At 36.5% G+C, this 24,850-nt stretch overlaps 1 protein-coding gene and 1 long non-coding RNA gene across 3 annotated transcripts in view; one reads left to right on the top strand and one right to left on the bottom strand.

The window, feature by feature from the left end:
• Positions 1 to 1,986: 1,986 nt before the first annotated feature.
• On the bottom strand, positions 1,987 to 2,644 carry LOC140859985 (uncharacterized). Its single transcript, XR_012143570.1, has 4 exons — positions 2,528 to 2,644; positions 2,289 to 2,446; positions 2,093 to 2,213; positions 1,987 to 2,012 (listed from the first exon to the last, which is right to left on the bottom strand). It is a non-coding gene; the product is annotated as an uncharacterized lncRNA (long non-coding RNA).
• Positions 2,645 to 6,428: 3,784 nt separating this feature from the next.
• LOC140894531 (UDP-glucose:glycoprotein glucosyltransferase) overlaps positions 6,429 to 24,850 on the top strand; it is a 38,976-nt gene continuing 20,554 nt past the window's right edge. Inside the window, exons 1-8 of one of the 2 annotated variants that reach the window (XM_073303057.1) lie at positions 6,429 to 6,770; positions 8,102 to 8,551; positions 8,670 to 8,823; positions 9,560 to 9,731; positions 10,173 to 10,246; positions 23,759 to 23,855; positions 23,938 to 24,050; positions 24,174 to 24,289. In XM_073303057.1, coding sequence (XP_073159158.1) covers positions 6,571 to 6,770; positions 8,102 to 8,551; positions 8,670 to 8,823; positions 9,560 to 9,731; positions 10,173 to 10,246; positions 23,759 to 23,855; positions 23,938 to 24,050; positions 24,174 to 24,289 — 1,376 coding nt within the window. In that variant the 5' untranslated portion in view covers positions 6,429 to 6,570. The remainder of the gene's footprint in view (positions 6,771 to 8,101; positions 8,552 to 8,669; positions 8,824 to 9,559; positions 9,732 to 10,172; positions 10,247 to 23,758; positions 23,856 to 23,937; positions 24,051 to 24,173; positions 24,290 to 24,850) is intronic. The other variant, XM_073303058.1, reaches the window with a different exon arrangement.

A 24,850-nucleotide genomic window follows, 5' to 3' on the forward strand; every position in this document is an offset into this window, starting at 1 on the left:
GCTTTGATCCCACCTTTGAACGATTCAAACTCCCGCGTGTCCGAGCAAGATGACACGTCGATAATACGCATGACCTAACTCTGTTCGGACGATTCGATCTCTGGTTTGGACTATCTGAACTCTTTAGAGCTTCCGAACTGCTTCGCCTCATCCAAACGCTTCGGACCATCCAATCCCTTTAAGCTTTGTCTGAACTACTCGGGCCCAATAAAGCCCACTAACCATTTTTGGATATTCTGGATCCGATTTATTGGTCCATTTGATCAAATTAAAATGCCTTAATCATGTGTTACTTGACGTAAACACGCTTAATCAAATTAATATTATAAAAATGGAACTGAGTTACTACAAACTCACTACTGTCAAAGTGTTCGGACATTCCGAACACTAGTTTGGAGCTTCCGAACTCTGTCAAGTCCAATCACCAATCAGAAAGCTCGTAATTTTTTTTATCTAAAAGCGATTAGAACGTCCGATTTGCAGTTCGGAGCTTCCGAACTGCACGGTTCATCCGATCAAGTACATTGCCTTTCGAATCAGTTCGGTGCTGCCAAACTGCTCGTTGGAGCTTCCAAATTGTCCAATGACTTGAAGTCCTTTGAACCACTTCTGATTGTTATGTATCTAATTTTTAGCTCTTTAGGTCCAAACTAGGATTCCTTAATCATATTTTGACCAAATTAACATGCTTAAGCAGTAGATTAACTTAATCAAAAATTGGATTACTACAGTTCCAATGTCACTTCTTCGGAGTCCTTAATTCTCTTTGTCATCCACATCCTTCTAAACTTTATTCATTGGCATGAACATGCAGCCTGCCAATGAAATCAACACCTCAAACATCATAACTGAAACAATAATTGAGTGAAATAGTTTTGGTTGATCTTCAGTACATCTCGGAATTTTTCTATGGAACTTGTGAAAATAATCTCATATATCTTGGTTCCCTTAAACCACAATGTCAAGAGCATTAATCGACAGAACAAAATAAATTTTATTCGATGTTATCACAATGTAAAACAAAATTAAATAACCCAGAAAGAATACGAATTACATATTCATCAATGAATATCAGATTTTGAACTATTTTTGCATAGAATTTGTTGATCTCTGGCCACTTTGTAGAACAATGATATCTTTTACAGTCACATCCCTCTAGTTTTTGTTCAGCAAGCTGATCGTATTAACATCAAAGTTAGCCATTGGAATTCATTGGTATTCGTAAAGAATGAGATGATACTGGCTGTAAGTTAATCAGCATGACCACATAACAAAAGTATATATATGGGTTCAAAGATAAACGTTGGTGCATTGAATTACATAATAATATTAATTATTAATAATGATGTTCAAATAGTCGTTTGAATTTGAATGTTGAGACCATAATCACAGAATCAGGGAACTAAATGCACCCACGAATCAAAATTTGGTGAAGAAATCAATCATTGTGGGTGGTGAATCAGAACGCTCATAGCATATAATGAGGGCATTAAGCATAGAATTATAGCACTTACTGCAGCCAAGGATTAATCAGCTTGTGAGAAATCCCTCTTTCCAAAAATTTGTCCCTTGAATAGGTTAGAAGTCCTTCCTGCAAATGGCGTAGGGCAGAAATTGAGGTTTGTCTGAAGTGAACAGTGGAAATAAATCACTAAGATCTTCTATATCGAATATGATTCTTCTTCGCGTAGAAAGAAACTATAGGCAGAACTCGATCTTATTGGTGTAGGTTAATTAAACTTAAATTAAACACGACCCACTAAACCAAACCTATTCATATGTTTACTATAAAACAAACTCAAATATTAACCCAATAAACAAACCCCAATATTAAACCATGATGGGACAAAGAGAGACGAATGAAGTTGTTTCATGAAATGCCCTTATTATTTTCATGCAGTTCTTATAAATATACCTCATATTTAACACTCCAATGAACAAAGTTTGGGCAATTATGACAATACACAATGAAATTTTTTTTAACCTCTTTGGTATTGTGATTGGTTATTATTCTATTAACAAAAATAGATCATGTTAATCACAACGAATGCACAAATGAATAATTGAACTGTAATATGCATGGTGTACTCACCTGCATAAGCAACCCGATGTATTCATTTACTGTGCATCCAATGTATATAGTATCCACTTCATCAAATAATTTTAATTTTGCCTTAATATCATCATATTCAACCATTATTTCCTAACGGTACCTACATTGAAATATAATTATACAGTAAACAAAGTATTGTTTTATTGAGAAAAAAAAAAATCAAAGCAATTATTACCTTGGAATTGCACGAATGTAAAAATCTGCGCATTGTGTACAATTGTTTCCTTGAACTGTCCTTGCAATTGCCTTACTGCGGTTATTGCAGGCTTCGTACCATGGGATTGATTTATTTTTTATTTGGTGTACCCTTGCCTTGAAGTGATAGTACGTACTCTATATATTTTCTAAATTGGTCATGACATTATTTTTTTCAACCGATGAAACAGACATTGAAACAACATATGATATACTAACATTTTTCAAAGTATTTCTTTTATTCAACACATGTGCCAATGTCACTTCTTCGGAGTCCTTAATTCTCTTTGTCATACACGTCTCTTCTAAACTTTGTTCATTGACATGAGCGTGCAGTTTGCCAATGAAATCAACACCTCAGACATCATTACTGAAACACTAATCGAGTTAATTTTAATTTGAAAATTTATTAACAAACATTTTCTTCACGGATTTCCCCTAAGCATACCACGAGTTAATTATTTGCGTCTCATTGCAAAATGGATGCAGAAACATTTTTGTTGTTGTGGCAGTGAGTTGAACCTCTCCTGGGAAAAAATAATAATGTGTGATGTATTACATAAAAGTGAGAGTTCAAATTAAAATCATTTATAGTTTCTGTTCTAATTTACCTCGACAATCTTTCATTTTCACATTTGAGAAAGCTATCATGGGGTGGAACAACTCTGTTTCATGCAAGTGTTTTCCTTCATTTAAGGCAAGATCGTCCCACAAGGTTATGAAAATAGTCTCGAGCCTAAAATAAAGATTTGTGTCAAAGATGAAAGTAAAAGCCCAAATGTAATTTTTTGTTATTCACTTACAGATTATTAATCAATACCACTTCTCTTCTAAATCCGCTTCTTTGATCTTTCCTTATAAATCAAGTTACTTACATCACTTCATTTAAAATACCAATAATATCTGTAAAGACAAAAGTTTGAATGTATCTTTGAGAGACATGCTTCACTGAAGTATCAATGATATCGGTAAAAAATCAAAGTAAAAGTAAGAATATGAATTCTACATATGCTTCTCAGACACTTAATTTTGTGTAAGACATACCCATTTCATGAAAATTCTTGTAATATTTTTCAAAGCAAAAAATTCCTTGAAATTGGACCTCACATTGTAACTTTCCAAGGATGTTCTGTTTTCGTGACAATTTTATTTTTATGCAAAACCAATTTAAAATCTTGATTGACATCTGGATAGTTTTGGTTGGGCTCCGCAATTGCTGAATTTGAAATGAAATAGCTTTGGTTGATCTTCAGTACATCTTGGAATTTTTCTATGGCACTTGCGAAAATAATCCCATGTATCTTGGTTCCCTTAAACCACAATGTCAATATATTAGCATTAATTGATAGAAAAAAAAGAACTCTTAATTCGATGTTATCACAATATAAAACAAATTAAACAATCCTAGAAAGAATACGAATTATCTATTCATTAACGAATATTAGCTTTCGAATTGTTTTTGCATCGGAATTTGTTGATCTCTGGCCACTTTGTAAAACAATGAGAACTTTTAGAGTCACATCTCTCTGGTTTTTGTTCAGCAAGCTGATCGGAGTAACATCAAAACTAGCCATTGGAATTCGTTGGTATCGATAAAGAATGAGAGGATACTGGTTGTACGTTAATCAACATGGTCACAAAATAGAAGTATATATATGGGTCCAAAGATAAAATTTGGTGCACTGAATTACTTAATAATATTAATTATTAATAATGATTTTCAAATAATCGTTTGAATTTGAACGTTGAGACCATAATCACAGAATCAGGGCACTAAATGTACCCACGAATCAAAATTTGGTGAAGAAATCAATTACTGTGGGTGGTGAATTTGACTGTGAATGTTGAGACCATGAGTCACATAATGAGGGCATTAAAAAGCATATAATCATAGCAGTTACTGCAGCCAAGGATCAATCAGCTTGTGAGAAATCCCTCTTTCTAACAATTTCTCCCCGCATTGGTTAGAAGTCCTTTTTCATGCAGATGGCGAAAGAAATCACTAATATCTTATGTATCTAACATGATTCTTCTTCGCGCAGAAAGAAACTATAGGCAGAACTCGGTCTTCTTGGTGTAGGTTAATTAAACTTAAATTAAACACGACCCACTAAACCATACTCATTCATATTTTTACTATAAAACAAACTCAAATATTAACCCAATAAAACAAACTCCAATATTAAACAATGATGGGAGGGGGAGAGACGAACTAAGTTGTTTCCTGAAATGCCTTTATTATTTTCATGTAGTTCTCAGAAATATCCTTCGTATTTAACACTCTAATGAACAAAATTTGGACAATTATGACAATACACAATGAAAAAACTTTATCCCTCATTCATTTTTTTATACTAAAAATATATATCTATCCAATAAAAAAACCCCAATAATATTAATCCATGATGGAGGAAGAGAGACAAATTAAGTTGTTTCCTAAAATGTCCTTATTATTTTCATGCAGTTTTCAGAAATACCCTCGTATTTAACACTTCAATGAAAAAAATTTAGGCAATTATGACAATACACAATGAAAAAACTTTACCCCTCATTCATCATTTTATAGTAAAAAAAATAAAAATAGATTATTCAAAAGCATGAATAAAGTCCGGAAAAGGAATAAAAAGAAATTTCAATGTTGTAGTAAAACTCCATCTTGATTATCGTGGAAGATCTCAAAAATCCTAGTCTTGAAACTCCAATTATGCACAAAAGTGTTCCCTATTTTGTGATAGTGTGAAAAACATAACATTTTTACTTTTGTTTGAGTGGCAACATATATGCCATTTGTTGATGTCGGCTAGTTTTCAAATTTGTAAATATTTAATTTTTTACCCAAATATGGTACAAAAACAAATATATATTGAAAATTCAAGATCCTAAGATTTTTTTTATTCATGTGTACATAACGGCAATCATAAATCCGAACACAAAAATGGGTCCTTGCTTCAAAATTGGCAAAAAATGCTTATAGTCCCATGCCGTTTCTACACGATCGAGTTCTCCAAAGAATGCGAGATTGACATAAGTTTGTAGGCTCAACGAAATTTTCTATGCTACACACTTGTAATATTTATCTTTCTATGTTGAGGCGAAATTTTAGCATTTGCATCATCATCATATGATGTCAAATTTTCATTAAAATGTGATGGACACACATGATCTAATAGTATTAGATTATTATAAGAATCACACTCGTTGATTTAAGTAGTTTCTTTGCCCGAGATAAGAAAGTTTCGGGTCAATGCTCAAGTTCCGTCGGTTATGGGGGCAGTTTCATTACATTGTTGTAATTGATTACTAGTACTTGTACTCTAAAAAAAAAAAAGAATCACACTCGTTGAAATTATCTCAACAATTTACTTTATTTTCATAATTTCAAATATGATAAATAAATAAATACAAATAAAATGACATAAATCGTGTTTACTATTCATCATGCAAAAAAGATTGCTATATGAATTTATGCTCTTTATTCATAAGTTAACAACGACCTTCATGATTGTTAGGATTTAAATGATTCTTTTCATATTTACACAATTTTTTTTAAAAAAAACTAAACACAACAAAATAAAAACTCAAAGATAAAACTTTGAATACAAAATTCTTCTGATATTCATAAATCAAAACTGATATTGTGTATCACAACTTGATGAATATACACGTATTTTGTACCTATATTAATCGGCAATGCATTAAAAAAAAAGAGTATGACTTGATGTAAAACGGTCTCACATGTCAATCTCTACGAGATCGATCCGCTCGATTTATATGTGGAATGAAATATAATATTTTGACATAAAATATAATATTTTTTTTTATGAAAATTGATAAAAAATTCGTCTCATAAAATTGAAACATAAGACAATGTGATGATAGTTAAGAGTTAAAAAAAAAATAGTGATTCACATAGATTTAGCTCATGTTTCACAAGGATGTTTTTTTTCAAAAAAATTCCAAGCTAATGGCCAATAAAAATGCCATGTCGGAAAAGGGGACACAAGATAATTTCCAATAAGAAAGTGCCACGTCGGAACACTGAATCATACAATTGAAAATACAAAAATGCCATCGGGGGAGTGGATGCTCAATTCCATGAATTGAACAATTTATCCCTGGCGTAACCACACTACCCCCGCACTGCGATTTGTTCAGGTTTCTGACTCGAGACCAAGACCCCCAGCTTTGCAAAGTCCTCGGCGTCTAAAACCCAATAAAGATTCAATCTTTAATCGTGAATGGAAGCACTTTGATGATCTTCAATGATGAAAAGGGTAGCCGGGCTTGATCAGTATTCAAGAATGGGAAGCGTTGTTAGATCTGGGTTTGTCTTTTTGATCCTCGTTATACTAGGTGCTCTCCTTTCTGGGCACTCGGTCTCTGCCCAGAGCCGCGGGCCAAAAAATGTGCAGGTGGCTCTTAGAGCCAAGTGGTCTGGTACACCAATTCTTTTAGAAGCCGGGTATGCTTGTTTTTTATTCTTCTCCTTGCCATTTTTATGCTGCTGCGGACTCAGAAGATTCAATGACTTAGTGTGTCGGGAAGTGGTGGAAGTTATCGTTTTACAAAAAATTATGATATTTGGCTGTGCTTGCCCCTGGATTATAGTACAGGAATGTTCAGTTGTAGTTGTTTGTCTTAGTTTGTTTGTGTCCGTTCAGGTTATGCGTTGGTGATCGTGGTTATTTTTGTATTTTTCTGGGTACAAGAAAATGAGGGGTGAAGTGCTAAATTTGTAGCTTTTAGGAGATCATGGCTAGTATTTTCTCAATAGAGATTTTACTGACGAATTAAATTTGTCTACTTATCGGGTTGTATTATTGCAACTAGAAACTGGATTGTGTTGCTTCCTCTTGTTCAGGTCCATTTGATCCGTTTATAATAATAATTTGGAAGTGTTACTCTTGGTTGCTTTGACAAAGTTGTCTAGTTTCTAAATTGGATGTTTTCTATTTCATGAACACTTATTTCTGATTCAAGATTCACTTTTATTTTCGGTTGACTGATGAATATTCTAGATACCAATTCCCGATAAAGTCAAATTTCTGGCTGTTGCTGAGATTGCATTCCATATCTTTTTCATTCTTAAACGTATTTACTAATAGTTTTCTCCACACTACATGTCAATACCTCATGGAATGCTTTCAAACCAAGAACATGGGTGTATGTCTAGATCAAAGTAATTTGCATAGTGTGAAGTATAAATTCTTACAAATATATTTTGTGCAATTAGTCATCCTTGTTTGCATGTATAATTTACTAAATAATATTCCCTACTTCCTCACTATCGTTTTATTTAAATATAGCTTATAAATGATTAATATAACAAGCATATACTATATCTTACAAATACGCAGTAAAACAGCACGAGTGAAAATTGTGGTTTTGTGTGCACCATGGATTAATGATTTTTTATGTGCTGGAAGAATGTGCTTGATAGTTTCTGTAAATCCTCCTAATTTTTCATACTTGCTGGCCTAATGGAAGGGCTGAGATGCGAGGGAAATAAGGCCTTTTAGTAGCTTTACAAGGTGGGAGATAGATTGAGAGGATCAATGAAGATGAAAGGAACATCAAAGACAAACAATTGTGAGGTCAAAAAGCCATGGGAGAAATCTAGAGAGATAAGCAAGTGATGTACTAGAATTTGCAACTATCCTGGCCTGCCTCTAACTTGCCACATTCACTTCTTATGCCATCATTTTTATTTATTGACATACATTTGGTAACTGTTTTATCTAACTTTATGTTACTTGATTATTGTCTAATTTTCCTTGTTTTGGCTATCGCAAGGGAGTTGCTATCGAAGGAATGGAAAGACTATTTTTGGGACTTCATAGAATCATGGCTTCATTCTGTTTCTGAAGATTCTGATTTTGATACAGCAAAAGATTGCTTGAAGAAAATCGCAAAACATGGGAAGTCCTTATTAAGCGAACCCCTGGCATCAATTTTTGAATTCTCTCTGAGTTTTAGGTCAGCATCTCCTAGATTGGTGCTGTATCGCCAGCTAGCAGAGGAATCACTCTCTTCTTTTCCTCTGGCTGATGATATTGGCTTAAATGCTGTTCACGAAGAGGTTGTTGGATTCAAAGAAACCATGAAATCAAAAAATGCTGAAGCTGTTGTTTCGGGTACGGACTCCAGAAGTTATGGGAACATGTGTTGTTGGGTTGATACTGGTGGATCGCTATTTTTTGATCTGAAGGAGTTGCTTTTGTGGCTACAAAATCCCATTGATGCGTAAGTCCTCTATGCTGGTTGCTAGCTGACACTGGCACGATAAGTATATACATGGGTTTCACACTTGCTAAAGATGTTTCCTGGTTTCCTTCTCTGAAGATGCTTTTCTTCTTTCCAGAAGAGAGGAGAGGTTTCAGCAGCCTGAAATTTTTGAGTTTGATCATATCCATCCGGATTCAACTATTGGAAGTCCTACGACAATTCTTTATGGGGCTCTTGGAACAGATTGCTTTAAAGAATTTCATTTGACCTTGGTGGAAGCTGCTAGAAAGGTCCAATATTTATGATTCTTCATCTAATCTGTTTTTGCTCAACATGGAAGCCTTCTATGGAGGATTCTCCAAAGTGGACGAGTGTCTTTTGAAGTTTGGAAAGGGAAGTTACTAAGTTTAACTAAATGCATGGTTAGTTAGTTAGCTAGTGACAGAGGCTGTTTGTGATACTTTTCTTTTTCCCTGGAAATTTATTTCAGGACTTCTATCTTCAGTTACCAGGTCAATGATTTAATGTTAGAATGATTTCCACCGAAGTGTCATTTGGATTCTTCATTCTCCAAAAGCAATGACGTTGTATAATTGGTATCTTTTTTTTTTTTTTTTAAAAAAGAAATCTAAAGAGCTTTTATTAACAATTGACCGAATCCACAGTTGCATCATGTTGCAAAAATAAAGTATAGAGTCCTAAAAATCAAAATCTTTCCTAAGGTTAATAGCCTGCTAAGCTAATGTGTGTGCCACCTTGTTAGCTTCACAAGGACAATATTGGTATCTGGAGCATGCTTGATGTGCAAATCACAGATTGTTTTACTTCACTTAATATGTCCTCTGTCTTGAACCAATGAGTTCAATAGGGCCTTGGTTTAATTATGGGCTTAATATCCTAACGTTGGCAAACTTTAGATCTATTCTTATTGTACATTATATGTATCATTAATCTCCATTATAATAATATATGATGATTGTGCAAGGGTATTATTTATGTTTTGATGAGTTATATGCCCTTCTTCAGGGAAAAATCAAGTATGTTGTAAGATCTGTGATGCCTCCTGGATGTGAATCAAAAAGTGGCTCCTGTGGAGCCATTGGTACTGGAGAACCTCCAAACCTTGGTGGCTATGGTGTTGAGCTAGCTCTGAAGAATATGGAATACAAAGCCATGGATGACAGTACCATAAAGAAAGGTCTTATTTTCCTAGTCTGGTCTGGCGGATTGTTCGTGAACTCTTTTCACCACGGCAAAAGTATTTTGTGTATAGATAGATTTTTCGTTTAGGTAGTGTAGAGATAGATGTTATATTCGGCTTTATACTTGAAAGTTTAGTACCCTTGTTTAATACCATTTTTTTGTCCTGTATTCCAATATATGCTTTATGAAAGCGTAACAATCAATTGCAGGGTTGAAATCTAATGTAGTGGCATTCTTTTGTCGTAAATATTGTCAATTGCAGTTTACTTAGATACATAACAAGTTGAATCATCCTCATATTTTAGTTGACCTCATTTCTTGCTTTTAATTCTTCACATCCTTTCTTCTCTGCTTCGCTATAAGGTTCATTTTCGTGTTCACTTATAACTGCTGTGATTGATAGATTGATGGTTGAAGATTTCAACACTTCTTGCAGGTGTAACTCTTGAAGATCCACATACTGAAGATCTTAGCCAAGAAGTGAGAGGATTCATATTCTCCAAGATTCTGGTTTGTACCTCCTCTTAAATCTCTATAGAAACTTAGCAGTAACATTATACTAACAAATAATGGAAATAAGCAGAAGTTTAAAATTTTCAAGTTTTATATAAGAAACTATTATTTAATGGAAAATTTGCATTTTTGGTCCTGTTAGTTACATGGTTTTACAATTTTGATTCTATATTTTGATTTTCAAGCATGATCCCGTGTCTTTGCCGCCCTTCATTACCAATTTGTTCATGTATCTATTAAAGTTTCAATTTAATCTTGTATTTATGCTCTAGTTTAGCGAATTTGGTCTTATACTCATTAAAGTTTCAAATTCAGTCCTATAAATGTGTTAGGGACCAACATTTCAATCGATTCAGAGTAAAATATATAACAATAATATGAGTGAAATACTTAGCCAAAGGATTAAATCTTCTGCAAGATACCCTAGGTCAAGCTAGTAGACTCACTAAAGTGTAAAACATCCATAAATGTCTCCTAACAGACTCCTCTATTTAATCCTACTTTCCCAATCTGGATTCTTCCAGTTATTTCGAGATATAAGAGGTTTGGGCCTCTTCTGGCCTATTTGGTCTAAACCCAATATAACTGGGTCCGTAACAATACCCACTCCTTGAAATCGGTCTTGTCCTGAAGGCTGAAGAGGCCTCTGACACATGTTATGCTCCTGCATTAATACATCATGTTGTTTCATCAGTAGTACTTTCACCCTATCTACACAAAATATGAATTTCTGGTTTTGGAGTTCTTTCTTATTAAATATTGATAACGTCCTTAATTTCTATGCAATTTCACTCATTTGCTCCATTTTTTTATTGTTAGAATACTAAATTATGTAAATTTAGTTGCTGTTATATTAAGTTAGTGTTTGGAAATGCTTAAAAAAAGTTTTTTTTAAGCATTTCCAGACACTACCCAAATAGATATAATTAATTTTAGTTATATGTGTTATGATATTGAAGTTTCATATTTATGTACATATCTTTTATATTTCAAATCAAAGCACCTACATATAGTAACATTTTTCATTACAATGCCGTTTTAGGTCATTAAAAAACTAATTCAAACGATTTAAACATTATTTTTTATCATCATAGTTTTTTGTTGCCCAAAGTAAGATTTTAAATCAAATGATAAAATATTATAATTTGTCAGATTCCGTAGATAATATATGATTTGAATTAATTCTGTATTATGGTAGATAAATCCTGCAGATTATGTTATTTGTATGGTGAATATTCTATCCCAGATTTGTAGGGATCTCATTACTAGATTTAGAAGATTAGGCTCTTATTTATATGTTACATTGTAATCAGTTGGAAAAGATAAGAAATATATTATTTTCTACGCTTTGTTTTGGTATCAAAGCCACTTTTCATCCATCTCCAGTAAAATGTCCGATAGTACCGTAACTAGTCCTAAATCTGATGCTGCCACCATCGAACATATTGCGGCAACAGGGGAGTTACAAAATCTTCATTCTGCTCATAGATTGAATGGAAAAAATTACTTGAAATGGTCCCAACTTGTCAAGACCTTTCTGAAAGGTTGAGGACGGCTGGATCATTTAACAGGTACTGGACCTTCGGAGAAGGATCCCAAATATGCATCTTGGGATGAACAAGATTCCATGGTAATGTCTTGGCTATGGAATTCGATGCTGCCTGAGATTAGTGATACATGCATGTTCCTTGGATCAGCCAAAGAAATTTGGGAGGCCATGCGACAGACTTACTCCAGGGCTAATGATGCAGCCCAGATTTATGAAGTTAAGTCAAAGATCGCAACAACAAAGCAAGGAAATCAGACCACAACAGAGTACGCTAATCTCTTACAAGGACTATGGCAAGAGCTGGATCAATACCAGTGCATTAAGATGACTTGTGCATCAGATGCTACAGTCTTAAAGCAGTTTATTGAAAGGGAACGAACCTATGAATTTTGGGTTGGCCTCAACATGGAGTTCGATGCAGTCAGAGTGCAAATTTTAGGGAAGGCCGATCTGCCTTCCTTAAATGAAACAACTCGACCATTCGGGCAGAAGAGGGCCGCAGACGGGTGATGCTCGAGACCCGCGGAGAGGAAGGATCTGCACTTGTTGCTAAAACGGTTGGGATAAAGGAATACAAGTTCAACAATCAACACAAAAAATCAAGATTCAACAGTCGTGAATCTCTATATTGCACTTACTGCAAAAAAGAATAGTCACACCAAAGATCAGTGTTGGAAGCTACATGGTAGGCCTGATCGAAACATTGATGAAGGAGGAAAGGCACATATGGTAAGTGCACCATTAAACAATGAAGGAAGCACACAAAACCTTGCTGCAAGATTAAGTGAGCAGGAGATTAAGGCGTTGAAAAATTTCTTAGGGTCACTTGAGAAACCCTCCTCGTCAGGTACTAGCTCCTTGGCTTTTTCAGGTATCGGTCCTATTTCTTGCTTTGTTAATATCTCTGAAAAGATTTCTCCAAAGTTATGGATAATCGATTCCGGAGCCACTGATCACATGACCTATAATTCCAAATCCTTCTCTACCTATACACCATGCTCTAGCCATAAGAAAATCACCTTAGCTGATGGATCTTTCACTACCATTGCTGGTCAAGGTGATATTTATATAAGCCCATCCCCTTGTTCTTAAAAATGTCCTCCATGTTCCAAAGTTGTTTGCAAACTTAATCTCCATTAAGAAACTAACCATGGATTCCAATTGTTGTGTAACCTTCTTCTCTTCCCACTGTGAGTTTCAGGAACTGAAAATGAAGAGGATGATTGGACGTGCTAATGAGAGGAATGGTCTTTTCTATCTAGAAAGTCAAAGTGGAGGAACTAGGGTGGAGAGATCCTTATCCGCATCATTCTTTTCTGAGTCTATTTTGTCAACTAAAAATAAAATTTGGCTTTTTCATCATCGTTTAGGTCATCCTTCCTTTAGGGTCCTTAAGCTAATGTTTCCTTTATGGTTTAAAGAAAATAAATTAGAGTCTTTTCATTGTAATGACTGTGAATTTGCAAAACACAAACGTGTTTCATTTCCAGCAAGCAATAAAAGAACTATTATTCCATTCTCTTTAATTCATAGCGATATATGGGGTCCCTCTAGTGTTCCCAATATCTCTGGTGCTAAGTGGTTTGTGTCTTTTATCGATGACTGCACTCGCGTGACGTGGATTTATCTTTTGAAAAATAAATCTGAAGTTAGCACTATTTTTCCAAAATTCTATAATATGATTAAGACGCAATTTGATGTGAGAATTAAAAGATTTAGGTCTGACAATGCCAAAGATTACTTTAATATGTCCCTTTCTTCTTTCTTTCAAAAAGAAGGCATTTTGCATGAATCCTCTTGTGTCAATACACCACAACAAAACGGCGTGGCTGAACGAAAGAACGGCCACCTCCTAAATATCACAAGAGCATTACTATTCCACAAAAATGTTCCTAAACAATATTGGGGAGAAGCTGTTCTTACCGCTGCACACCTTATTAATAAACTTCCCACTAGTATTCTTGATTTTAAAACCCCAATAGAAATTCTCACAAAATTTTTTCCTCATTTTACTGCGTCTAATAATCTTGTTCCTAGAATTTTTGGAAGTGTTGTCTTCGTTCATATACATTCCCAAAATAGAGGAAAACTCGACCCTCGAGCTCTTCGATGTATCTTTATCGGGTACTCCTCTACTCAAAAGGGATATAAGTGCTTTCATCCTTCCACTCGAAAAACTTTTGTTTCCGCTGATGTAACCTTTGTGGAAAATGAGTCTTATTTTCCCTCAAAATTTCCAGAAAACAAAACAGATAGAGATGGAGGGGATATAAGTCTTTCACTTGATCTTCCCTTCGACTCTAGCACACTGCCACTACTACACAGCCCACCATCTATACTTCCTGATCAAACTGCCAAATCAGCTCCACATAGTGATATGATCGCGGATAAGGAACAAGAAACCCAAACACAGCCACTCAAAACCTATTCCAGGAAGAAATTTCCAGCCTCTACAGTAGCACCACCACCTCTGAACTTCGCACGAGTTCCTGCAATTTCCAAGCTACCAGCTGAAAAAAACCAAGCCATAGTCGAGAGTGAACCAATTGTTGAACCTGAACTCTTAACAGATTCTAAGACCTTAGATGATGTTGACCAGGACACGAACTTGCCAATCGCATTAAGAAAAGGAATCAGAACCTGTACCAAACATCCCTTACACCAGTTTATGACCTACCAAAACCTGTCCCAAAGCCATAAAGCCTTATTGACCAATCTTCACAACATATCCATTCCGAGAAATCTATCAGAGGCATTAAGAGACAAGAAGTGGGAGGATGCCATGAAAATAGAAATGGAAGCTCTTGACAGAAACAAAACATGGGAACTGGTTAGATTGCCACACAAGGTTAAACCAGTTGGTTGTCGATGGGTATTCACTGTCAAATATAAATCAGATGGGACAGTTGAACGTTATAAGGCGAGGCTAGTTGCGAAAGGATACACCCAAACATATGGACTCAACTATTGGGAAACCTTTGCACCTGTTGCAAAGATGAACACAGTGCGGATCCTTTTGTCATTAGCAGCAAATTTTGGATGGAATCTGTTACAATTTGATGTTAAGAATGCATTTCTTCATGGTGACCTAGCCGAAGAAGTTTATATGGAGATCCCACCGGGTTTTGAATCTAAAAAAGGGATGGTGTGTAGGCTGAAGAAGGCACTTTATGGCCTTAAACAATCACCAAGGGCTTGGTTTGGAAGACTCACTAAAGCCATGACTACCTTGGGATACAGACAAAGCCAAGGGGATCATTCTTTGTTTGTGAAGCACTCGGCTTCAGGGGGAGTGACTATTCTGCTGGTGTATGTTGATGATATGATAGTATCTGGGAATGATATAGAAGGAATACAGGAACTAAAGCAGCGCCTACTCAAAGAGTTTGATATCAAAGAACTTGGGAAGTTAAAATACTTTCTAGGAATTGAAGTGGCTAACTCACGGCATGGAATATTCATTTCCCAACAAAAATACGTGCTGGATTTGTTGAAGGACTCCGGAAAGATGGGCTGCAAGCCGGTGGACACCCCTATTGAAGTCAATCACGGCTTATGTGATGCACCAAATGACCCAGTGGTAGATAAAGGCTCTTATCAGAGGCTGGTTGGGAGGTTAATATATTTAACTCACTCTAGACCAGACATTTCGTATGCTGTAAGTGTAGTTAGCAGATATATGCAAAGTCCAAAAGAAAAACACCTCAAGGCAGTCCACAGGATCTTGCAGTATCTTAAGGGCAGCCCAGGAAAAGGCATATTATTCAAAAAAGGGGATGCTATGACTCTTGAAGCCTATACAGACGCCGACTATGCAGGCTCCTTGGATGATCGAAGGTCCACTTCCGGCTATTGCACATTCTTGGGAGGAAACCTAGTGACGTGGAGAAGTAAAAAGCAAAATGTGGTTGCAAGATCAAGGGCAGAATCAGAATTTCGAGCTATGGCTTTAGGAATATGTGAATTGCTATGGTTGAAGATCATTCTTGATGATTTGAGAATTAAGTGGAACTCACCCATGAAGTTATATTGTGACAATAAATCAGCCATTAGTATAGCTCACAATCCAGTGCAACATGACCGTACGAAACACGTTGAAGTCGATAGACACTTCATCAAAGAGAAATTGGAAAGTGGATTAATATGTACTCCATTCGTCTCTTCCAAGGATCAGTTGGCAGATATATTCACAAAGGCACTATCTAGTAGATTGTTCACATATATTGTTAGCAAGCTTGGAATGGGCGATATCCATTCACCAGCTTGAGGGGGAGTGTCAGATTCTGTAGATAATATGAATTAATTCTGTATTATGGTAGATAAATCCTGCAGATTATGTTATTTGTATGGTGAATATTCTATCCCAGATTTGTAGGGATCTCATTACTAGATTTAGAAGATTAGGCTCTTATTTATATGTTACATTGTAATCAGTTGGAAAAGATAAGAAATATATTATTTTCTACGCTTTGTTTTAATTCATATATGTGAAAATACGAAGATTTTAAAATAGAAATGAATAATTTTTTTGATTGGAAACAATAATATTATTATATTATATAAACAAAGGGTGCGATAATTACAAAAAGCGGACCAGGGGTCCACGCAAATAATCTAGAAGAAAAGCCACCAAGTAAGTGAACCCAAGACTAATTTCCATTCCCTATACAAATCTGAAATCGTAAAAGATTGAAAATCTGTAATTTTATGCATCCAAGTAGGGACTATGAACTTTATCTTGTCCCATAGATCTTCCATTGACTTTTCTTCATCTTAAAAAATCCTCCTATTTCTTTCAAGCCACACTGACCAGCAAACACAATGCACTATGACTTCCCAAAAAACTTTACCCCTTTTACCCAACAATCCTCCTATATCTGCTGCATATAGATCCTATGTAGATTTCGGTATCACCCAGCTTAAACCCAATTCCTTTAAAACCAAGAACCAAATTGAAGTCGTAAAAGGGCAATGAATAAGCAGATGGTTCTGAGTCTCCTCATGCTTACACAACACGCACCAATTTGGATAAAGTAGACAATTCGGTTCCTCTTTTGAATCATCACACATGTCGATAATCTTCCCATCACATCAATCCATGAAAACACCTGAACCTTAGAAGTAATCGGTCGGAGCTTTCCAGATTGGTCGGAAAAGAGGAAAATGAGGAAACAAAGCATTTGGAAAGAATGAACCGGAGAAAGATTTAACCGGAAACAACCCAGAAGTATCCCACACCCATTTCCTGACATCCTCAACTCCTCAACCAAACTGACCCTACTCAGAATATCCAACAAAGCACTTAGATAGGACAACTCATCATCCCTGAGATCTCGACGAAAATGCAAATTCCAAGAAGGAATGGAAGAGGGAGATGAAAAATCTCGATAAAGAAAATGGGAAATAGAATGGTTATGAACCTTAGAAATCTGGAAAAGAGAAGGGAAAAGATTCTTAAAAAAGAATCTCCTTCCCAACAGTCTTCCCAAAATCTAATTTTGTTTCCCCCTTTGACCACAACCCTCACAGACTGAATGAAATCCGGAAATAAATTTCCACGGACTCCCGAACGTAGTATTCCTAGCTAGCCCCTCATCCCAACCGTTATCCTGAAATCCATATTTACTACCAATAATCTACTTCCATAGCGAATCACCCTCACTTGAAAAACGCCACCGCCATTTAACAATGCCTTGTTCCGTTGGCAAATGTTACCGATTCCCAAACCCCCTCTATTCTGATCTACACACTTGGTCCCAAGCAACCAAGTGATAGTGATTTTTCCCATCAGGACCGTCCCACAAAAATACCTTATATTATTCTCCATGGAGTCCGCTACACCCTGAGGAATCTTGAAAAGCGACAAGAAATACAAAGGGAGAGCGTTCATAACTGCAACAATCAAAGTGAGTCTACCCCCACTCGAAAGAAAAGCTTTCTTCCAGCTAGCTAACTTTTTTGACATCTTAAACAATACCGGATCCCAAATAGAGATGAATATAAATGCAAGAAAATTTTAATGTCATGACATATATATATATTGATTAAATATGTTCAATTGGAAATAATGACTTGGGTTCATGCGATGACTTCAAGAGGTAAAGATTTGAATTGAAGGTTAATTCATTCAGAAAAATTTAAGAATAATCAAAGATTCATAAGTCTAATTTTTTGCATATAGGACTTGTAGAAATGATAGAGAGAAAATTAATCTCGCTGTATTCCTCCAGAAATGTACAGACATTTAAATAACCCTTAGGTATTACAAATTCCCTTCAATCAAGGGATAATAAAAAGATATCCTACCAAAAAGTAAAAGATATTTAAATCTACAAGATTGATATCAAATATTCACAAATATTATCTAAATCTACATGCCCCCTCAAGCTTGGCCATAGATATTGATAAGTCCAAGCTTGTCTATATTCATGTGAGTGCTCTGACAACCCCTTTGTTAACACATCAGCCAACTGATGAGTCGTAGGAACATATTCCACCTTAATCATGCCTTGTTCCAATTTTTCTTTGATGAAATGTCTATCAACTTCGACGTGCTTGGTTCTATCATGGTGAATAGGGTTATGGACAATGCTGATGGTTGATTTATTGTCACAATACAATACCATTGACCCTTCAATCTCCATGTTTAGCTCCTTCATCACTCTTCGTATCCAAATGAGTTCACACACTCCATTAGCCATTGCCCGATACTCAGCTTCAGCACTACTTCTTGCAACAACAGATTGTTTCTTGCTGCGCCAAGTTACTAAGTTTCCCCATACAGAGGTACAATATCCAGATGTCGATTTTCTATCATGGATGGATCCAGCCCAATCTGCATCAGTGAATGTTTTTACTCCACGATCAGTAGTTTTCGTAAAGAACAAGCCTTTACCCGGAGTTTGTTTCAAGTATCTCAGAATTCTGTACACAGCATCAAGGTGACCTTGGCATGGTAAATGCATGTATTGACTCACTAGACTCACTGCAAAAGCAATATCCGGACGAGTATGTGACAAGTAGATAAGCTTTCCCACAAGGCGTTGATAGCTTCCTTTATCCACTGGTTCACCCTCAAACAATTTTTCCTTGTGTCCAAGTTTAATTGGTGTTTTACTTGGTTTGCAACCAAGCATACCAGTTTCCTTTAGAAGATCCAACGTATATTTTCTTTGGGAGACAGAGATGCCTTTCTTGCTTCTAGCAATTTTCATCCCGAGAAAATATTTTAGCGCACCAAGGTTCTTGAATACAAATTACTTTGCCATCATCAACTTAATATCTTTCGTTTCTTTGTTGTCATTTCCAGTTATGATGATATCATCAACATAATCAGTGAGAATAGAGATTTTTCCTTGTGCTGAATTTTTGACAAAGAGTGTGTTGTCTGCTTGTCCTTGGATATACCCAAACGTCTTGATCACTTTAGAGAATCTATCAAACCAAGCACGTGGAGATTTTTTCAGCCCATAGAGAGATTTTTTCAGTCTGCAAACACTTGAGCTCCCTAACCTCTCCTCAAATCCTGGAGGTTGGCTCATATAAACTTCTTCTTCGAGCTCCCCATTTAGGAAGGCATTCTTGATGTCGAGCTGATGTAGTGGCCAATCGAGGTTGGCTGCCAATGAAAAAAGGATCCTGATAGTGTTGAGTTTGGCAACTGGAGCAAAGGTTTCAGTGTAGTCAATGCCATAGGTTTGTGTGAAACCTTTGGCAACCCATCGTGCCTTATGTTGCTCAATTGATCCATCTGCCTTGTATTTCACGGTAAATACCCACTTGCACCCCATTGCCTCTTTTCCATGAGGCAAATCAACCAATTCCCATGTTTTATTTTGTTTCAAAGCTTGCATCTCCTCGAGTATTGCGGTTTCCACTTAGGAATAGCTAGTGCTTCTTGGATGGACCTGGGAATCATTAAACTAGATACACTCGAGGTAAAAACATGAAACGATGGAGATAATTTTGAGTTAGAGACAAAATTGGAGATAGGATGTTGTGTACAAGATCGCACACCTTCTTACTGCTACAGGAACTTCAAGGTCAAGAAAAGTACCTTTCTGAGGATCTGCCATCGATTCAGTTTCATGACTGTGGTTTGGACTCATCAAGTCATTATCTTCCTGAGGTTTTTTCCGTCTCGAGTAGACATGTTCAAATGCTGGTGGTAGTGGTGATTCTCTTCCAGTTTCTAAGTCTGGTCAGGTTTTGATGAGTCTAACTTAGAGTTCTCATGTAGTGAAATAAGTGGGGAAGAGGCAGTTACATCCAATCTAATATCCAGAATTGGGGAAGCATCCCAGTGAGCTCGATCTAATATCCCCCCCTGAGGTGATGTGGGAGAGAAGTAGGGGATTTCCTCGAAGAATGTAACATCACGTGAAATATAGGTTTTCTTCGTGAGAGGACAGTAACAACGATAGCCCTTTTGAGTAGGAGAATAACCTAGGAAACTGTTTTGAGAGTAAAGTTTACCACGATGAGGAATATGAATAAAGGCGGTACACCCAAAAGTTTTTAATAGAAGGGATTGAGACGTGGAGAACAGTGGATATGCAATTTTGAGCATGGACAATGGGGTTTCAAAGTTAATGGTTCGGCTTGGTAAACGATTGATGAAATAGGCAGCGGTGAGTATGACATCCCCCCAAAGGTATTTAGGTACATTCAGGGTGAAGATAAGGGCACGAGCTACTTCCAACAGGTAACGATTTTTTCTTTCAAATACACCATTTTGTTGAGGGATATCGACACAAGAGCTTTGATGTATCATCCCGTGACTTACGAGGTAGTCACCAAGAACGGCATTGAAATATTCTTTGCCATTTTCAGTTCGAAGGGTTTGAATATTACTTTGGAATTGGGTTTTAATCATAGTGTGAAAGGCTTGAAAGACTTGACTGGTATCAGATTTGTTAGTGAGAATATACACCTATGTAACCCGTGTGTGGTCATCAATGAACGTTAAAAACCATTTTTTCCCCAAATATCGCCGTGGATAAGAGAAAATGGACGTGAAAGGGCATAGGGTTTTGGTGAAAAAGTAGTGCGAGTGTGTTTAGCCATTTGACAGTGCTCACAAGTAAATAAACCAGGATTTTTATTAAGAAACAAAGAAGGGAACAAACGTTTTAAATAAAAGAAACTAGGATGGCCAAGCCTATAATGCCATTTTATTATTTCGCTAGAACTAGGAACGGAATCAGAATTAACACTAGACACCAACGATTGTCGATAGTTGGGCGGGGACATCTCAAAGTAGTAAAGGCCATGATGAGTCCTAGCACTGCCAATCATCATCCCCGATAGCGGATCCTGAAATTGACATGACAATGGCAAGAATTTAGCAATGCATCGACTGTCATGAGTGAGTTTACTAACTGAAATCAGATTGCAAGTAAGAGAAGGTATATATAAAACAGATTTTAAAAGGATGTCCTTGGATAATCGAATATCGCCAATCCCGACAACCACAGTTAAAGAGCCATCGGCAATTTTAACAGTAGTATGATTATAACAACGAGTGTAAGTGGAAAAACGACTAGAATCTCCTGTCATATGATCCGAGGCCCCCTAGTCAGTAATCCAAGTGGGTGTAGAGTTAACATTAAGAGCTGAATGGAATATACTAGATTTGGCTATGGAACACGACCCAACACTGGTGCTGGATGAAGAGTGGAGTGAGGTGTCACGAAGGAGTCGACAGTATTGCTCGATCTGGTCAATTTGCTCTTTTGTGAATGGGGCAGTGAGGGCCGATGGGGCTGCTGGATTGGAACTGGTTTGGGTGTGATAGCTTCTGCCTTCATTCTTCTTCCGTGACTGCCAATCTGCTGGTTTTCCATGGATTTCCCAGCATTTTGTCCTTTGTATGACCAGGACGATGACAATGGTCACACCAGGGTTGCTTATTAACATGTTGTCCAGGTGTGTGCATCTTATTTGAAGCTAGAGCGGAAGCATCAGAGGCTGCTGGTGAGTAAGCATCAGTGAGCATCACTTTACGTCGCATTTCTTCCCGTCGAACTTCTGCAAATGCTTCTTCAGGACTTGAAAAGGGTTCACGGGCAACCATTCTGCCCCGAACTTCATCCAAATCTCGATTTAAACCAGCCAAGAAGTCGAATACCCTTTTTCAGCAGCCTTCCGATTTTTGACATTGCAATCTGTGCATAAAGAGTTTGCATCAAGAAAGAGATCTAGTTCCTGCCACAGGTCTTGAAGATCTGAAAAATACCGAGTAACCGAGTTATGGCCTTGCTTCAATTCTTTCAATCTAGAGCGAATTTCAAAGATTTGCAAAGCATTGCCCAAGTCTGAATACATCGTGCGGGCAGCATCCCACACATCCTTTGCAGATTGGAACCACAGATAGCGGCGGCTGATGTTGGGTTCCATCGAGTTGACGAGCCATGCGAGAACAATTGAATTTTCGGCTGTCCAGATTTTGTACGATGAATCTGTAGACTTTGGGGAACGGAGATCTCCTGTGAGGTATCCTAGTTTCCCACGACCGCAAATACTGATCTTTACGGACTGGGCCTATTGGAGGTAATTTTGCCCGTTGAGTTTATGGGCTGTGATCTGCAGAGAAGAAGCGTCGCCTCCGGACAAAGAGGCGATGGTCCCAGAGTTTTTTCATGACATGCTTGACTCAGAAGAGATGGAGTCAGTCATATTTTTTCTGTGAGAAAAAAACCGTTAGGCTCGTGATACCAAGTAGAAATGATAGAGAGAAAATTACAAATTCCCTTCAATCAAGGGATAATAAAAAGATATCCTACCAAAAAATAAAAGATATTTAAATCTACAAGATTGATATCAAATATTCACAAATATTATCTAAATCTACAGGATTCAAATGACCTATTGAAATATAGATGTAGGATACATTTGGCAGTCCAATCGGTGCGGGATTAGATCTTAAAACAGATATAAATTTGAAACTTTAAAAGATAAAGGACCAAATTTGCTAGTAGAGCATAGATGCAGGGACCGAGTGTTGGCCAATAATACAATTCTGCCGTATTTAATTGCAAAATATTTTTGTAGCTCCTACTCACTGTTCTGCATTGAGCTGGTGAAGGAATGGAGAATGATATATTTTGTGTGTAAGTGTTAGAATTGGTTTAAAAACTTGTTGCGTACGGGAATAATGCAAATGCCTATTTTGGGCATAACTTGAAGAAATGGTTTTTCGTCTTCAAATGAATCAAACTGAATTTAGGTTTTTTCCCATCATGGAAATCGCTAGAGGAAAAAGAATGAATTATGTTCAGCTCGTAATTGAATGCATTCATTTTTTTTATTGATCATCGCTATTATTTTCCATTTTTAGAAATGATTGAAACTGGCTTTTGCATTGATTCGGCGATCAACAGATAGAGCCTTTCAATGTGGAATGTGTTTCTTATCATAAAATTAAGATCGCTTGATAGTATCTCTACTTCCTCCTCTCATTTGACACGGCAATGTGGATTGTTTTTCTTCAAAGAGGTTAAGCTGTTCAAATTTGTCAGCTCTAAATAAACTTCTGGCCACATGAATGATTAGTTGATCCATGGTTTAGAATTAGATCTCTCTCGTTATCTGATTGGTGAAGCATCTATTTGTCCCATTTCCTATATAGTGATACTTTTTCCTGTTTGTCGTAACCACGCCATCATTTTTACTTTCTTATGAAACCAACGGTCTGGATCAACAACCTAGACCAAATATATCTTGTCAAACTCATTATAATGTTTACCTAGGTACTTAAAGTGAAATTTTGACTTTCATTTTTATAGCTTTAGGGGAAGTTGGGATTTGGGAACGGAATTTGCAATTACAAATGGAATGCCATGAAATTTCCTGGGGTCTTATGTTTCTCTTCCTTAATGATCGGGATAGGTCATGGTATGCAAATAATTATATATTCTAAACTAACAATGCAAAGTTAACGCGTAAGCATATTAATGCAGGAGCGCAAACCAGAGCTCACATCGGAGGTAATGGCATTCAGGGATTATCTATTGTCATCTACAGTTTCTGATACCTTAGAAATTTGGGAATTGAAAGGTACTATTGTTGTTTGTAGCTTCTGGAAACGTATTCAATAACTATAAAAGGTATTTAAATTGCAAAATATATCATTGTGCAGACTTGGGGCATCAAACTGCACAGAGAATAGTGCATGCCTCTGATCCTTTGCAGGCAATGCAAGAAATTAATCAAAATTTTCCTAGTGTTGTTTCCTCATTATCTCGAATGAAGGTAAGATATTTTGTTGCACGTAGTCATGAAAAGTATGATCTATAGCTTGCTTTATTAATAAACAAGATCCATGGTTCCTCATAGATAAGATATTGGTTTGTGATCTAATATTGTGCTTTGCAGATGAATGATTCCATCAAAGATGAAATAATTGTAAACCAGCGAATGATTCCCCCTGGCAAGTCCTTGATGGCTCTGAATGGTGCCTTGGTCAATATTGAAGATATAGACCTTTATCTGTAATATTTCCTTGCCAACCATGTCTTCTATGACCTGTCGTTCGTTACTTTTTTGTTGAAACTTTCAGTGTCATACAGTGGGAAGTATATGTCTTACAACTGGAGTACTTATGAAGATAACTAGAAGAATAAGACTGCCAATGCTGCAATAAGGGTGTCATGTTCAGGGGAGAAATAAAAAATGCAGTAGGCCATCATGCAGAATTAAATACGTCGTAGAATGATAACTTCTTTTGGGGTGTGTAGGATGTAATGTCTTGGTAAAGTCGTCTGCACTCTACTCTGCCTTGAGATACTAGAATGGTTAAATTTGATATCGACAGATAATGTAGGATATTATGGAGATGGAAAGTTGTGAAAAATACATGAAACCATGACACTTACAGAAATAATGATAAGGAAGGTGCTGGATGATGCTCCAGCTTGATATGTTGGAAAAGTTTTGGTTTTGAAATTTACTTCTTTAGTACATGATAAATTCCTGTGATTCTCAACTTTTGGATGAAGATAGTGTAACATAATGGTTGTTGAATACATAACCAATCTCTAGAGATATCTGAA

Source organism: Henckelia pumila, chromosome 4 (genome assembly GCF_033568475.1).
Source record: "Henckelia pumila isolate YLH828 chromosome 4, ASM3356847v2, whole genome shotgun sequence".
NCBI classification, from domain to species: domain Eukaryota; kingdom Viridiplantae; phylum Streptophyta; class Magnoliopsida; order Lamiales; family Gesneriaceae; genus Henckelia; species Henckelia pumila.